The 18,767-nt window shown below is 25.4% G+C and overlaps 2 protein-coding genes across 2 annotated transcripts; both read right to left on the reverse strand.

Annotated features, from left to right (window-relative positions):
* Positions 1–2,433: 2,433 nt before the first annotated feature.
* Positions 2,434–5,025, reverse strand: LOC124942097 (signal peptidase complex subunit 3A-like). The gene is made up of 6 exons (XM_047482514.1): positions 4,813–5,025; positions 4,670–4,717; positions 3,220–3,282; positions 2,956–3,009; positions 2,786–2,872; positions 2,434–2,699 (listed from the first exon to the last, which is right to left on the reverse strand). The coding sequence occupies exons 1-6, from the start codon at positions 4,936–4,938 to the stop codon at positions 2,574–2,576; spliced, it is 504 nt and encodes a 167-aa protein (XP_047338470.1). The 5' UTR covers positions 4,939–5,025; the 3' UTR covers positions 2,434–2,573.
* A 12,008-nt stretch (positions 5,026–17,033) lies between these two features.
* LOC124942127 (nudix hydrolase 18, mitochondrial-like) lies at positions 17,034–18,267 on the reverse strand. Its single transcript, XM_047482553.1, has 5 exons — positions 18,061–18,267; positions 17,859–17,979; positions 17,691–17,774; positions 17,474–17,602; positions 17,034–17,385 (listed from the first exon to the last, which is right to left on the reverse strand). The coding sequence occupies exons 1-5, from the start codon at positions 18,132–18,134 to the stop codon at positions 17,128–17,130; spliced, it is 666 nt and encodes a 221-aa protein (XP_047338509.1). The 5' UTR covers positions 18,135–18,267; the 3' UTR covers positions 17,034–17,127.
* Positions 18,268–18,767: the final 500 nt, after the last annotated feature.

Below are 18,767 nucleotides of genomic sequence, written 5' to 3' on the forward strand. Positions count from 1 at the left end.
TCTTCTACTTCAAGAACTTGAATTCATATGAAACTATATATGAATTGAATGTGTTTAATAATTAAATGGTAAAAATATGGATCGAAGTACACGTCGCGGCCATGCAAGAAGAAAGCAATATCAAAATGCATGCACTCCCTTTGTCTTTGTGCTTATCCACCACCTGTCCATTTCTTTCTTAAATGAACTTTTTATATATAAATGTAAAATGTACATGTCGGTTTGAGAAAATCTCAAATTTTGATATATTTATTGATTAACTGGTTTAATTTGTTTGTAAATAATTATTCTTAAACAATAAGAGTTAAACTGGTCATAATTTTTATCGGATATTTTCAACTCCTTTAGAGGTCATAGTTCGAACTTGTCAGACGGCAAATTCTGTATTTGATTAAATGGTTAAGTCTATTTGCGGGTTACATGTTTAACCATTTGTGCCACATTTTTTAAATACTTACAAGTTTATGGTGAAACAAGTTAGGTAGAATCAGGGACGTATACAAGAATTCGAGTTGAGTTGGAGTGAACTTAAAAAAATAACGATAAAATTATGTATAAAACGAGAATGAATATAAGTAAGTTTTGTCTTTTTTTTAAAAAAAAATTAAAAAATAGTGTATTAAATTAAAATTTTTAAAATTAGGAGTAATTTCAAATTTGTACCGAAAATATTGTTATTATTATTTTTTTGAGAAATGATTGGGAGAGGGAATGAAAATGAGAAGGGAATGACGTGGCGCAATCTAATTGATCAAAAAAAAAAATTCTCTCTTCTTTTTTTCATCACCCTTTATTCTTTTTTCAACCTATCATTTCCTTTTTCAAATTCCTTCACCCTCATATTTGTTTTTTTAAGGGTGGTCTAAAGTATCTAATAGATCAAGCCTTGAATAGGATAATTCTTCTTACAAATAAAATAAATAACTTCATATATAAGATTTGAACTCTACCAATTAGATGGATTAATTTTGCTAATTATAATTAAAAAAACTATTATATAATATTATATCAATTCAAAAAAATATATATCAAGTTAAAATATTAAGAATTGTAATAAAGTTTCTTGAATATCTATTTTTTTTTTTTGTTAGGTTCTGTAATGATATCTATTATCTATATATATATATATAATGATGCTTAATTTTTAAAGTGTCCGGATTACCGGCTTAAGAGCTGTGATTAATTTGGACATATGTGAGAGTAAATGGATACTTGGGTCGGATTGTGGGTTGACCCGCCCATAAACTTAAAACGGTTAAAAATGTTATAAGTATGGTTTGAACTTGTAACCTAACAAAAACAAGTCCAACATTTCAATCAACTAGGCTAATAACACTTTATATTTTAAATTCAACTCAAAATTTGATAAACGTGTGACATTTTAACAATATAAGTTCAACTTTTTAACTAACTAATCTATATATATATATAATGCTTAATTTTTAAAGTGTACGGATTGTCGGGTCGAGAGCTGTGGTTAATTTGGATATATGTGAGAGTAAATGGATACTTGGGTCGGATTGTGGGTTGACCCGCCCATAAAAATTTTATCGTAATACTTTTTTCACTGTTTTTTATATTATTACTCGTGCAAATGCACGGGCTAAATCTTAGTTATAGATATGTCATTATTTTTTTTTTTTTTGTTAATTAAGTTTTATAAATATTTTGAAAGTGTTTGTTATAAAGAGTGGTAAATGTGAGAGAGTCAAAATGTTTCAGATGTTAGTGAAACTGAAGAAGTCTGTAATTTTATTTTTATCATTATAGTTTATTCAAATGACTCTCAACTAGGCGTACATCAATTTGATGAACCTAGTATAAAAATCACTTGTTCTTTCTTTCTATATTATTAATTTTCTGCACAAGAATAATTAAAACCCTTAATTTTGGAACCGACCCAATAAATAATATAATTATATCTTTATTTTATTTTGAAAAATAAATATCTAACTCTTTATATTTATTAAAAAAAAATTTATATATAATGTATTTGAAAATTGAAAACTTCATTATTAAGAAAACTGTGTAGGTATTAATCATAAATTGTACCCAATTATGAATATTTTTAATACTGCAACAGTTTGACAGTCACTAAAATATTCTAACTTTCTTTTTTTTTTATCAAATTTAAATATAAAAGAATATTATAGTCACAAACAATTTAAAAACTAAAATAATTTACTTTTTCTTCTATCAATAATTTTTTTTTGACAAAATCACAAAAAACACACTAAATAACCATCATCAAACAAGCTCCTTAGAGATTTAATAAACTAAGTTCTATTAAGAAATGGTATATTATTTGATAAAAATATTTAAAAAATATTAATATATAATAAAAAAAATATTTTTATTTAGATAAAGAAATAGAATTTTAATATTTCTGAAACTGCAAAAAAATAAAAAACTACAATTTTCAAATAATGTATATGAAGAGAAATTGCAGATAAATATCCTTAATTTCCTTATAACTTATATCCCTGAGTTCAAAATTGTTTTCCCTCTTCTAAATATTCAACACAAAGTCTTTAAATCATCTCATAACAATGGTAAAAAAGCCAAAATAAAAATTAACTGTATTGCTTGGGCAAACTAAATCCAGTTAAAACTATTTTATCTTCGAGCATTTTACCGATCTTGGGCATGATATGCCAGTAAAGAGTCAAGTTAAAGTCTTTCCCTCGAAGATTGCTTCCCTATAAGTGGAAAAAAGAATGAATGAACAATTTTATTTTTTTATTGAGGAATCGATTTTAATGAAATGTAGGCAAGATGATGTTACTTGATCGCTGAATCGGTATTTGTTTGTTGTATGGATTGAGAATTTGGCATGCTCTTTAGAACCTATGATTCCATCCCACAATGAAACCTGCTCAATTTGTATTAGTCATGATCCCATTAGAAAATCGCCAAAAGATGTTTTTTAGTGAGAATCGAAAATATCAATAGTACCTGATTTAGGACATTCTTTGGGGTTTCGTATTCAGCAGCTAGAAACACAAAAGCCTGTCAATGGAAAATAAGTTAAAAAACTAAATGTGATAATAGAAATAATGGATCTATAGTGTTTGCCTTGTGGTTATTATTACTTTTATCTTTATCCTGGATAGTCAAGAACCCTAATTTGCAAACACTTGGATATAAAATCTCTAGATCCGAAATTGTATTCCAATGAAATTCACATATATGATGATTCATTGGTAATAAGTTAATTACCTGTTTTGTGTTCCATGTAAACAGTGATTGCAAGTTTGCGGTTATATTCAATGTGAAGCTAACCTGCAATACATAAACCATGAAGATCATAAATCAAGATACTTGTCAACAAATTTCATATTGTCATTTATTAACATTTTAATTCTAAACCAACTATTTAGTTGTTTTACTCACTATTAGCTAGTAATTAATTTATGAACAATTCTCAGATTTGAATCTCAATTCGTTTACCCCCTTTGATATACAAACTAGTAAATAACTTATTAATCACTAAGAAGTCTTTTTCTGTAATGTGTGGTTGATGACTAGATTCTACTTAACTTACAGATAACTAAGTTTATGTTTTGATTATTAACAAGCAAAAAACATCAAAATCAATAGCCCCAGTACACCAATTGTTTCAAGATAAAGCCATGGATCGAAACATCAGTAATCGATACGTGTATAGTGTACCAAATCACACAACAAAATGTTCAACAGTTTCGTAAAAAAACAAGAAGAAATAAAGAATCTGCAACATGGGAAGGCAAAGGAATAAATTGACAAGCTTATACCAGTATAGTTATGTAGACATTCATTTTCTCGACCCTTAAGTTGGAATTGAGCGATTTTTTCGTTACACAGTATTAAAATTCAACTAAACTGAATGTGACCATTGGTGTGGAAACAGCACCTAAGTACACTAACCTGAAAGTCCCAAACATTCATACAAATTTAAAACCCTGAAACAAGTAAAGGCAATTACAGACTCCTCTCCCCCTGCATAACTTAGCACACCTTGACCTTCGGGAATCCACTTTAATAAAGAAGAGTATATAACTAATTTTGCGGGTTAAAACAAACACTAACTCCAATCAGTCAAAGACATAAGCATGTATGAATAAATCTATCTACCTTTGTTGTTATGAACAACCACCATTTCTTTCAAATGCTTTCTTTCTCCCTAAACGTGATCTCGTTCAGCTTCTTTTAAGGTTACTGTTCAATTTTCGTAGCAAAAAAATCTACATTTTCTATTCAGTAGCCATACCACCTCAACTAATTCAATTCCTAATCTTACAAACCCTAATACCTCTGTAATCCAATGACCTAAGATTAATTTACAATTCTGCAAAATTGACACATGTATTTTTCAGTATAAAATCTGAGAACTTGAATATGTGAATGAATCTCTTCTATGATATTGATTTCAATTCTCTATATTAGTATATCTAGATCAGTTTGTCAACAAAATCAAACAAAAATGAGAAATCTAGATCATAGCTACTATTAATCCAACCTTCTGATCATTATTCAGGAAGATAAATTAGGTATATCATTTGATAAGCCAGGGTTAGTTTTTTGAATGAAATTGAAATTGAGAAATGCATGATTTCCGATCTAGTAGCTTCGATTCATCAAGGATACTATCAAACAATCTATTAAACAACAAAACGGAATTGAAAATTACCTCGTCGTTACCCTGAATGGATTTCTGGAACCAGTTAATGTTCAAAACCTGAAAATGATCAGAATCAACTGATGAGAAAACAAATCAACACAAAATTGATGAGATCTGTATGATCTGCTGCAGATAGAAAGAGAAAAGGATACCTGAACATGAGCGGAAGGAGAAGGAGTGTTGAACTTGTCTGTGAAAGAAGTTGCGGCGCACATCAAGGCAAGCACCATGACGGCGAATGTAAGAACGGCATTTGCTCTATAACCGAAGGTATGCATCTTTCTCTCTCTAGAATCTGGTCGCCGTCGTTGTTGCCGGAGACGAAGAAGAAAGACGATCGATTTGACTGATGACTGTTCGACGAAATGCGTTTATGTTGATAGGAGACCTGATTGACTTTAGAGAAATAAGAAATTTATTAATTATAATTAAATATTCTATTTCTTTCTTATTCTTATCACAATTTTTATGTTTATAAAATTATTAATAAATAAATTGAATTAAAATAATTAATAATAAAAATGAAACCATACCAAAAAAATGAAGATAATTATGTTTGTAAATAAATTTAAAACTTGAAATATATCTTCTCTTCAATTGGGGTTTGATTTGGATTTAATTAATTTACTAATATAATTTATTTTATTTTTTAAATCTTATATAATCTAATCTTTAATTCACAAAATCCAAATATGATTATAACAATCCACAAATACTATATATAATAAAAATAGATCAATTAGCAAATACTTTTTTCTTCTCTTTTTTAATAAAATAATCTTACTTTTTTCAAAATAAAAAAATCTTACTTTTTTTATATTTGTTAATTTTGAGAATATTTTAGAAAAATATCCAACCCATATAAATTATCATAAATTACTCACAAATTAATTTGAAACAACTTGACATTGATATGAAAAATTATAATTTAATTCTAAATATTAGGTTTGAATAAAATAATATAATAAAAATAATATTAATATATATTATCTATTTTATTAAAATATTAGTCTAATTAAATGTCTAAAATTTTGATTCTCGTTAAAATATATATATATATTAACTTTATAGATAGATTCCAAAAATATAGATTAAATATTTTAACTACTTAAATTAAAAAAAATGTTAATTTTACATGTTAACTTCTTAAATTATAATCAATATATTTCAATTCAAAATACAAATTTACTAAAAATAAAAAATAAAATAAAAACTATCAGTTGAATATTTTAATATCATAATTTTAAAATAGAAATAATATTGATTGAAACCGTTAATAATATTTTAAATAATAAAATAATAAGTTATTTTGTTTTAAAAAAATATAAAAAAAATTAAATTTAAAATTACAATTTCTAATTAAAAAAAAAATGTAATATAAAATTATACTGAATTCCATTTATATTCTAATTTTAATTTTAATTTTAATTCTAAAAATTAGACAACTCACCAAACCTAATATATCATATTTTTAAATTAAAAAATACTTATAAGATTAGGTTATTTTTAGAATTTGTTTAGTCAAATTTCTCTCTTACAATTACAATATTTTCAATAAAATGAGATGAAACATGATGTAAAAAATATTTACTTTTAAATAATGAAGTGAAAAATTAAATTATAATTTGAAACATAATTTATGTAATAATTCCATATCATACCAATAAAATTAATTTTAATCTTATTTAACAATTTTATAACAATTTTGTAATTATGTCACAAATGAAGTAATTTTCAAATAAGTTAAACATTTAATCTAAAAAAGTCATATAAATCTACGTGCTTATCTTATTTAATATTGAAATTCAAAGTATACTAGCGTTTCATTGTTGTAAATATAAAATATTTATAAATTAATGTTTTAAATAAAACACAATTTTATTTATTCTTTTATTTCATTTTGCCTTTTATCTAATGAAAAACAAATATAATAGATTAAATGTTTGAATTTATTTGAAAATATTTTTACTTAATTAAGAGGATTTTTATATATAATTATTAGGAAAAAAATTCACTTATACGAATACTTATAATAATAACTCATTTAGACGTATATACAAATAAAAAGGTTATTTAAACGTACCTACTTTAAAAAATTGAATCATTTAATCTCTTTTAATAAATCATAATTAATTTTTATTTTTTTAATTTATATATTTATTAATTAAATATTAATATATTTTTTCCTTATTTTTCATTAATGAATAAACTCTTTATTTTTATTTTTTTCATAATTTTTTTTATTTATATATAAGTATTTATTATTAATTATTTTAATTTCATTTTATATATATATATATATATGAGCATTCATCATTAATTATTTTAACTTTATATTTCTTCTTATTTTTTATATATATTTTTATATTAATATTAATTATTAATTATTTTAAAATTATTTGATCCCAATAATTGGATATAACAATGATTTATTATTTCAACAATAAAAATTCTTCAAAACACAAAATAAATTAATTAATAATCAAGAATTAAATAATAATAATAGCACCTTATTCATAAAACAACAAAAGAGTAATAATCAAATATTAAAAAAACAATATTTTTACTATTACTATAAGTTATAATCAAAAATTAAATAAAAAATTATTAATTATATTTTTATTCAAATTAAATTAAATAAGAAAAAAATTCTTTAAAAGTTATTACAGTAAAAAAAAATATTTATTAAATAAATTATTAAACTTTTTCAATAATTAAAAATTAAAAATTTTAGAAAATAAAAACTGATCAAAGAAAGGAAGATGAAATAAAAAAACTAATATAAAAAGAATTAGAAATAAAATAAATTTTACTGGTTTAATTAATGAAATAAAAAGAATAAAAAAATATAATAATATTTAATTAATAAATATATAAATATATAAATAAAAATTAATAATTAATTATGATTTATTAAAAGAGGCTAAATGAGCCAATTTTTGATAGAACTCGTACGTTTAAATGACATTTTATTAGTACATGCGTCTCAATGAGCTAGTTGTACAAGTATATATACGTCTAAGTAGCGAATTTTTTCAGTTATTCAAGATTATTTTTATTAAAAATAGTTTGAATCAATGGAAAAATAAATAAAAAATAATTAAAAATACATTACATTACTTTACATTATAATATTTGTAACATAATTTTATTTTTTCTTTAATTTCATTGCCTTTTTATCTAATTTCATTACATCAGATGAACGTTATAATGTCATCCAAAGCCCAAAAGTCAGCGCCCAAAAGTCAGCCGCAACACCGTTGCAACGGAAGAGATGCATGTTTTCAAAGCAGCGGAAGAACAAACGTGTGCCTTAACGTCGTTAGTTCAAGCACAACGGAATGCCCAAGCGCAAACGAAACGACGTTGTTTCCCTTTTGGGTTGTCTTCTTCGTCGCGACAAACGACAATGATGAACACTCAAAATCTTTGATTTCTCAAATATGGAACTTCGACGTTAGTCTACCGAATCGACTAATTCGAAAGCTGAAATGATCACCCTACCACGGTGATCATTTCACCTACGATCATAGGCCTCATCATGTCCGGATCGATCATGTTGGATGAATAACAGACAAAACATCATTGATAGTTTTTGACTAAAATTTGATCCACTTGATCGATCAACCGACCTTGTGAGGCTATAAATAGTCTCCTCTAGGCAAATCGAAGGAAAATAATCCAATCATAAGCCCTCAATCAATCCCGAACCAAATCTGCCATTAAAATTTTTAAACATTTTCTTGAAAATTTCGAATCTTCGTGTAAGGCTGTAAAACTCGAATATGGACATTCATAAAGCTTCTAAAAAAGTTCAGGAGTGTTCTCCAACTCATAGTAAGCTTCCAATCATAATGTAATTTGATTTACAAGCTCAAATTGAATTTTTTATATTTAGTTCAACCAATCTTATATATTGTCTGATTATTCAATTTCTTGATTGGGAAATGATCTTAATATCATTTATAACCTTTCTGCCAAAACAAAACTAAATCAATCAACCTAAATCAAAAAAATATCCAAATTTAATTTTAAAATTTTCCAATATCGGATTTTTGTTATTGAGTTACTCAATAACAAGAACTCAAAAACCTTTGTAATACGGTTATAAGGATATTAAGAATATATCCAAGCCAATTTCAAGGCATCCTCATTTCAGTTCTTCACTTGGTTACAACAAATAGTCAGTCTTCATGTTTTGGTTTCATTTGATCTTACAAGGCATAAGGAAGCTATTAGCAAACTTCTTACACTTCCTTACACCTTAAAAATCAAAACCCATTTTTTTACCTCAAAACTGTTTGAGTTGAATGGAACATCATCCAGATCGAATGATGTATCAGGATGCTGTTATAAATGGTCTCTATGATTAGGCGAAACTCCCCATTCCATTTGATAAACGGATCATGGCCCTATTAAAACTCATCAACCCTACAGTTTGATGTTCTTGACGACCAACCAAAGGTTTGACCTGGGTTCGATTACCGACCGAGAAAACTTAACCCATGACTAGCCCAAGACCAATAAAATTGAACCCTCCCTAGTGCCTAACCAAAAAAACTTAAATCATGACTAACCTAGGACCTAGAGCCCCTCGCACCCCGACTAAGGAATTTCGTACCTGACCGAGAATTCCTAGCCTAAGATTAAGAACTCCTCACACCCCGACCGAGGAATTTTGCACCTGACCGAGAATTCCTAGTCCATGATAGAGAGTTCTCAACACCTCGACTGAGGATCCTTAACTTGAGTCTGAGAGTCTCCTACACCTCGACCGAGAGTCTCCCGCACCACGACCGAGAGACAATGCCTAGGACCGAGGGATCAGCACCCTAAACCGAGAGGGTCGGTGGGCCTTTTTGGTTGAGATTTAAATTTTCAAAAATTATTTTTTTAATTTGAAGCCTCTAACCATTTTCTTAAAATCTAAAAAACATAAATAATTTCAAAATATTTTAAAAATATTTTCATAAAAAATATTTTTAAAATATTTTAATAAGAAATATTTTGATAAAGGCAGTTTGAGATTTATTTTTAGATCATAATTCTTTAAACTAATATTTTCCAGGTACTTTCCTCGGTAACTTTCGACATCAATCGTAGGTACTCGCATTTAAATATTATTTTATAATTTTAAATGCAATAAAAACTTATGCATGTCTAGAACATAAAGAATAATTGGTTAAATAAAATGTAATAAAACTAAATTTTCAAAAGTTAAGACTTTATAAAGTAGAGACCGTTTTTTAACGGGTACTGAGGATATACTGCGGAAGCTTTCCTGAGTATCATCAAACTTCGAACTTAAAAGAATCTCTTGTCAAATATGCATTTATAAACGTATAATTTTATTGATTTTAAATTAAAAATCAATTGGCGACACTTTCATCAAATAAATGATCTTTTAAATTAATTATTATTAATTAATTTAAACACGGATTTCCCTTAATCAAATTATCATTTGATTATTTTAAATCTAAAAGATTATTTAAGATTTGATTAAATTTATTTATTGTTATAATTAATTTCAAAATTTCGAGACATATTTTTATAAATCTTTTTAAATAATGTTTTATTAAAAATATTTTCAACACGTAAACCAATGTTGAAAATTTTCGAATCTCAAATTTTTCCGAAATAAAGAGATTTCTTGGGGTTACAATACTATAAAATTTTACGCACATTTTAAATTTTCATTTCGCGAGCTCAATTAATTATGTTTGATATTATAGACAAAAAACAGTATAAATTAAACACAAATCTATATATATAATGATGCTTAATTTTGAAAGTGTCCGGATTGCCGAATCGAGAGTTGTGGTTAATTTGAATATATATATATGTGAGAGTAAATAAATACGTACTTGGTCGGATTCTGGGTTGACCCGCCCATATTTTAAAATGGTTAAATATAAAATGCTATAGGTATGCTTCGAACTCGTAACCTAACAAAATAAATACAACTCTTAACCAACTAGACTAATAACACTTTATATTTTAAATTCAACACCAAATTGACGAACGCGAGATATTTTTAACTAACATATATATAATGATGCTTCATTTTGAAAGTGTCCGAATTACTGGGTCTAGAGCTGTGGTTAATTTGAATATATATGTGAGAGTAAATGGAAACTTGGGTTGAATTTTGGGTTGACCCGCCCATAAACTTAAAACAGTTAAAAATAAAATTAAAAATGTTATAGGTATATTTCGAACTCGCACCCTAACAAAATAAGTACAACTTTTTAACCGACTAGGCTAATAACACTTTATATTTTAAATTCAACACTAAATTTGATGGACGTGGGACATTTTTAACTAACTAATTTATTTATATATATATATATATATAAAGATGCTTAATTTTGAAAATGTCCGGATTGCCGGGTCGAGAGTAGTGGTAAATTTGGATATATATATATGAGAGTAAATAAATATTTGGGTCGGATTCTGGGTTGATCCGCACATAAGTTTATAACGGTTAAAAATAAAATTAAAAATGTTATAGATATGTTTCGAACTCGCAACTTAACAAAATAAATACAACAATTTAACGAACTAAGCTAATAACACTTTATATTTTAAATTCAACACCAAATTTGATGACGTAGGACGACGGGGGTTTTTGTCAAAAAAAATAGGAAGTGATTATTTGCGCAATTTTTTTTAGGCGCGTATAATTTGCGCAATTAAAACAATTATTAGTGTCATTTCCAACAAATTTCTCAAACCCAATCCAATATAATTCTACATTATTTGATATTTTATTATTACTAGATTTAAAAAAAGTAATATTTGTTCTTATTTTTTACAAATTTTATATTTAAAGAATAAGTAATAGAAGAAAAAATACAAATTTTGGGTATTTCATATGTTTTTTTAGAATGAATCATTCTCTAAATTAGAATTTATTTTTGGAAGGAATAATGCAATTTTTTTTAAAGTAGAGTTCAATTTTAACTTTGAAATGAACTTCCTTATTCAAATCTCAAATTTAGATAATGTCATGATTAGGTGTAAATAGTTCGATTTATTCAATTTTATCGCGAAATATTTTTTCAAAATTATTAAAAATTAGCATAAAATTTAATAAATTTTTTAATTCAAATATAAAAAACTTTTAGTTTTTTTTTGAATTGCATATGTTAAAATTGTAACTAAATATTTTGAGATAGATATAATAAAAATAATTTAAATATTTAATATTTATATTATTAAATTATTAAATTATTTGTTTGACACAATCTATTTGGATATGACAAGCTTAAAAATTTTGTCTAAGATTCGATTTTAGTTTAAAAAAATTTATTATTCGAATCTTTTTTATATATATATATATATATATATATATATTTTTTTTTTTTTTTTCTTGAAAATATTTATTACAATTCTTGGTATCGATTTTCAAAATTTAAATTCGTCGGTTCAGTTTTATTGATGTAACGTCGTTTTGGTCGGATAATTAATTTAATCGCTAAAAAATTAACATATATATATATATATATATATATATATATATAAGTTTATTTTTAAATAACTAAAATTATCTCAAAATTCGAATCTTAACCGAAATATATTACACTAAATTAAATGATCGATTTTATTATCTAAACAATAAGACTAGATAAGAAAATTGTTAATAGTATATACCAAAATAAAAACGTTAAAAATAAGTCAAAATAAACTATAACATAACCAAACTTACAAAGAAACACAAAAATAATTATAAAAATAATTGGTTCTTTATAACTAACATTTTGAGAGAAAAAAAATTTAATAAAGGGATAATTTAAGATATTTCATATTTTCATTCATATTGTTTATTCTAATAAAATAAAATCTTATTTATAATATATATATATATATATATATTCATTATTTGTATATTTTTTAAATGTAAAAATAATTAAAACCAATAATGATCAAGTATCTAAAATTCATTTAAATGATTAAATTAGAAAATAATTCAGATATTAATCATAATAATTTATATATTAAATTGACTCAAAACTATATTATAATTTAGATCATATTTTATAGTAAATAAAAAAACATTTAAAAAATAAACTAAAGTATCTAAAAAAAGAAGATTTATTATTGTAATAAATTTATTATTTTAATAAGTTTTATCAAAATAATTAATATACTACATTAATATATTATGTACTTTTGCACTTTATTTATTATATGCATATTACTTTTAAATATATATATATATATACAGCAACATTTAAATTTATTAGAAAAATAAGAAATTACTTATTTACATTATTTTCTTTGGCCTAATTTATTATTTGAAGGGAAAGACATGGGAAAGAGTTTTGTTCAGACCATTCTCTTTGTGGTTTTACTAGGTATTCTTTTTCTCTTTTTCTAAAAATAATTATTTATGTTTTTCTCTTCCCAACTATAATAAAAAGGTAGAAATTAGATAATTTATTGAAATAAAATAATAATATATTTATTGTTTTTAATTTTTCTAATGAGTGTATAATATTTTTAGGTATACTATCATCGAAAGCTTTAACTTGTAAGACGTGGAATGATTGCAAAATGTGTCCTATGGGCATAAGAATATGTATTGAAGGTAAATGTTCTTGTTTTGAAGAAAAGAACAAAAGGTGTACGACAAATAAAGAGTGCGATCCAAAACAATGTAACTTTACTTCGGTATTTTGTATAAATGGAGAATGTCAGTGTGATTTTATTAATAAATAAGATATGAACTTATTGGTATTAAAATCATGTAATGAAAGATATTAATAAAGAATTAACTTTTATTTGAAATATGTAGGCTGGGTTAATATGGTGTACTTATTCATTATAGGTCACACTTCCCCTAACATTTATATATAATAATTTTAATTTAGGTTTAAAAAAAAAAATTTAAAAAATTAATAAATTAATAATCCAGACTTTTTTTATTCTCACAAATGGATAGTAAGGAAAGTATGTTATTGTGATGACCCAATAACAATATATAATTATACAATTGCAACTTATATGTATGTGTTATATTTTTATAATATACTTTTTTAAAATATAGACTATTTACACTTTCATGACATATACATCATTTTAGCGGTGATAAATATTATAATTAGATACACACTCACAAGTTAAACAGAAAAAAAATAAAATAAAAAATATTTATTTTTTAATATATTAATATTGATATAGGTTAAACTTAGAGTTTACTCAAGGCCTTTTTTTAGTTTATTTATTCATTGGAGAGAAATTTAGAATAAAGGAAGGAGAAGAAAAAAATGGAGAAAAAAAAGTAGCTCATACCCCTATAACTCTCAAAATCGATATTTCAAGTAAGAACATCGATTTGGACTTTTCGGTATCTTAAAGTAAGCTTCTTGTATTGAATTTCGATATTCTAGTTCTCAATTAGGATCTTCCATAAGCTTTGTTCAGGAATCATTCCCTTTCAATTCATTATTTGCATTATTCAATTTTTAATAAATCAATTTTTTTTACTATTTTCACCTATGTGAATGATTGCTGGATTAGTAATATTAAAGTAGTTTAGAAACTTTCTATTCTTTCCCAATTAATTATTCAATCTAGAATAAAAATGTTTAATTTGACTAAAATGTTCTAATTTGATAAAATTATGTTCTTTGGGCCCTCATTCGAAAATAAGGGATCAAGAACATGTGTAATGCTGTATATTAAATGAATTGAGAGATACGTCCTTTAAAAATATCATCTTGATCGAATTAAAATATTTAAAAATGAATTATTGTTTCTGAAACTATAAATTAACATTTGACTGTAAAAATATTTTAATTGTTGGTCTTTAGGCATTGTGTGTTCTTGGTGTAGTGTGTGTTTTTGGGTTTAAGTCGTTTAATCGGTAGTGACATAATTTATAACCTGGGGTTAGAACCATTAGCGTGATTCCCGAACGACCCGAACGAAAAAATAATTACACCAAAGGTAAAAATAAACAGATAACGACCGAGACTTCCCGAGTCAATTTGTAGAACTTACATAGGAGTGACATTCAACATTCTCATTCCTTCTTTATTTTTAGGTAGTCAAAACCTAATACAGCAAGCATTTGATTTCTATACATGTAGCTTCCTAGATTTACACAAATTCTTCATATTAAACTCCTTTCTTGGCACCATTTTCAAGTCTTTCATAACTTTTATATTTTTGTAAATAAGTACGAAATTTAGGATTTGAAATTAGGGTGAATTTAAAAAGAAATTGTGGTAGGTTTAAAGAAATAAAAATAAACTAAATAAATATTTAATTGAGAGTTAGTTATAATGGAAAAAATAGGGAATTAAAGAGTAATTGTACCTTATTAAAAAATATCTCTTTAGTGGGCTTGAGCCCAATAGAGCCCTAATATGTGTGGGCTTGAGCCCAAAAGAGCCCTAATTTGATTCGACCACTGTTTATAAGAAATCAATAGATTACTTACATATAATAGTAGATAAATTTATTAATCTTGCATGCATTATCCTCTTCCAAATTATTAATCAACATTTTAGCTCTATTTTCTTAGAAATCACATGTAATTAATTGTGCGTTTTTGGATTAATTTGATTTTTTTTCTCTTCAAATGGAAACATGGGCTTAATTTGTGTAGTTCTAATTATGTTTGAACAAATTAGTAAAGTAGATATGTTTTTACCTAATTCATAAGTTCAAATTAAATTTATCCAAATTGGCGATCTAAATAATTATATTAATTAATACGGATTTAAATTGAATTGGGTATAATTTGGATAATTCAATTCAATTTTCTTTTAATATCATTAATTCATATATATATATATATATATATATATATATATATATATATATATATATATGTTATTTTTGTTTATTTCTTTTTATTGCTAATTACTATTTAGTATGTTCACTTCAACTTCTCTTCTTTTTATAAATAACATAAACCAACTTAATTCAAAAAGACAAAAACAAAAAATCAATTTTAAAATTTTGTAATGATATTTTTTTGTCATAACTAATTTTTATTTATTTATCATAATGATAAGATGATACAATCAATAAATCTATAATTTTTAAGATTTAATCAAAGAAAGTTAGGTTTTGCCTAGTTGTTATAAATAAATAAAAAGAACAGATAAAAATCTATTTTTGATGAAGTACAATCTAGTATAAAAAATAATAATTGGAGACTACTTTTATTTGAATTATTTGAATGATTCTAGTCAAATTCGAATTTAATTTAATCTGAATTCAATCGAATTCCAACTTAGTCTACTTAGTCTAAGCTGAAGTATTTATTCCAAATTAGTATTTCAAGACTCGGAGATATCGGTGGTTTAAGTCTTAACAGTTAAGATGGTATATCCTAATTCTAACACCAATACAAGTCAACAAGAAGTAAGATTTCGAACTTTAATTAAGTAAATTTTAAGACAAAGAAAATAGTTCAAAAGAGGAATTTTACACATACATGAAAGGGAATGGGCTTACATATTGATAATTGTCTCCTATTGTGTGCTATCAAGTCCATATAGGAAAAATCACTTGAAAATTTTGAATTTAGTGTGACATTTAATTATTTGTTTTTCTATAAACTTAAGTTTATTATTTAAAGAAAAGTATGTTTAGAAAGTGAAATTCACAAAAGAAAGGCCTTCAATGATGGAAATTAATTGCAAAATCAAGGTCATTGACTCATTGCCAAGTCCAAAGCTTCCTAAGAAGAATCCAAGAACCAACCTATATAATTCAAGTATCATGTTAGACTAATTAAGAACCCAATTTGTTCTAAAACTCATTAATATCTTTAGAATTTAAATTATAATTATTATTTTCAAAAAAAAAAAATTATGTATATAAAAATTATGTGAGTTATGATATAAATGTTTTATTTGATCAAATTCCCATACCTAACACCGTGTGAACACCATTTATCCTTCAACAACCATAGCCACTTATAATTATGCCTATTGGATAAGGCAAACATCATTTTCTCAATTATTTCTCACTTGTCCAACTTTTTTTTTTATAAAAAATAATAATTATATTGAATTTGATGTTTTTTGGTAGTGGGTTTTAATTGTTCTTTTGTTATCCATAGAGTTTATATATTATTAAATTAACTTACAATAATATATAAAAATAAAAACATGAACTTGAAAAAAAGATAATGTGTTATTTATCTTCCAAAACAATAATGTTCTCATAATTCTATATCTTTAATTATAATCATCTTTATCGTATAAATATTTCCAATTAAATACGAATTATAATGAGATATTTGAAATTTTCGAAGAGTGAAAAAGAAAAATATGTATTTAATTTATACAATAGACAAATCAAAGAATTTTATTACTCCAACTTAGAATTAGATGGATTTACATAATTAATGATGATAAATGATCATGAACTAACTATATTCAAATTCTAGGATTTACATTCTTTAAATCCTAACTAATTCCTTATTAGCCACGATTATTTCGAAATCAACACACAAAGTTATAACACATAATTAAATCATCTCCCCCTTTCTTTCTCGAAGCTCTTTGTTCTTCCGACATCAAGAACTCCATAGCGCAATTCGATCCATCTTCTTTTTTGTCATCGTCGTCGACGTCGTCATCATCGTCGTCATTTTCATCGTGTTCTTGTTGGCGTAAATGAATGAGTTGAAGCTCAAACACATCAAGAGCTTCTCTCATCCATGAATGAGGACATCTTTCTCTAGCTTCATTCATAGTCATCTATAAAAACATATCAACAAAAGGATCAATCAATCAATCAAAACACATAAACCATTTCTAAGATTTTGATTCAAAAAATTGAACATACCCATACTCTTCTCCGGGCATCTTTCTCAGGCCAAACTTCAAGTTGTTCTTTAACTAAAAGAGAAAACATATATCCATCATGAAATATCTCTTGACTTTTACTCTTATATCTCCATCTTCCCAATTCACTCTGCAAATTCATTTCAAATTACTAATTAGATCATGAAAAAAGATTCAATTTTTTTTCTTCTTCCTTTTTTGTTAAATTAATTCCTTACTTTAACATCTCCAACCACTCCAGCTTCCTCTAAAGTCTCTCTCCGGGCAGCAATTTCTATACTTTCATCATTCTCCCATCCACCCTGAAAATGAAAATCTAGATTATTTTTGGGTTTTGGTTTTTCAATTTAGGGTTTTTTTTTATTAAAAAATAAATAAATATTTACCTTGGGGAATAACCAAGCTTGACCCTTTTGAGAACTAACAAGAAGAACTTCAATATCTTCTTCTCCAATTGAAGATCCATAAAAAGATTGATTCTTTTTCCTGAATCTGTAAGGAATACATCTGCATGAAGAATTTTAATCAGTTTTTAATTAAACCCATGAATTAAAATTTGTTTTTTTTTTGTGAAAAAAAAAAACATACCCGACAACTTGACGACAACCGTCGATATAACGTTGGAGATGTCTGCCGGTGCGGGAAGCAGCTATGGAAATCATTTTTTTAAACTCGATTACGAATATTTTCGAATATTTTCGCCGAAGAGAGTTGAAGGCCTACGAACTTGAAATGAGTTTTTCTTTTTAGGAAGTGATGAAATTAAAAGATTGAAAGAGGGGGGATTGTTATTATTTTGTGAGATGAATCGAGTGTTTATATAAAGAAGTTTCAGAAAAAGCCGGCGCTAAAACCACACGCACACAATATCGAATATGACGCGCAATAGACGACGTTTCAAATTTAAAAATATCAGTAATTTTATTTTTTATTTTTTAAGTTGAGGGTTTATAAAAAACACACCTTTATTTACATTAAATTACGTGTAGATTGACTTAATCAAATAGACCAAAAGATGTTTTTTTATGTGAAAATTTAACTTAAATCTTTTCACTTGAGTTAACCATTTGTGAGTATGTGGTTGTGATTTAGATCAGCATTCTTAGGATCTTGACTGGTTTAATGAGTTATGTTAGAGTTTATTGATATGGTTGGGAGATTTCAGTTGAAGTAGTCAATTTGGCTGATCTAAACGATGAGTTGTTATTTTCGTTATTTTTTGGGGATTATTTGGCTAGAGTGGAACATGAGAAACTTCGACAACTATAGGTGTCTGCCCGTATGATGAAGTCTAT

The sequence above is a fragment of the Impatiens glandulifera genome, chromosome 6, assembly GCF_907164915.1.
Source record: "Impatiens glandulifera chromosome 6, dImpGla2.1, whole genome shotgun sequence".
NCBI classification, from domain to species: Eukaryota; Viridiplantae; Streptophyta; class Magnoliopsida; order Ericales; family Balsaminaceae; genus Impatiens; species Impatiens glandulifera.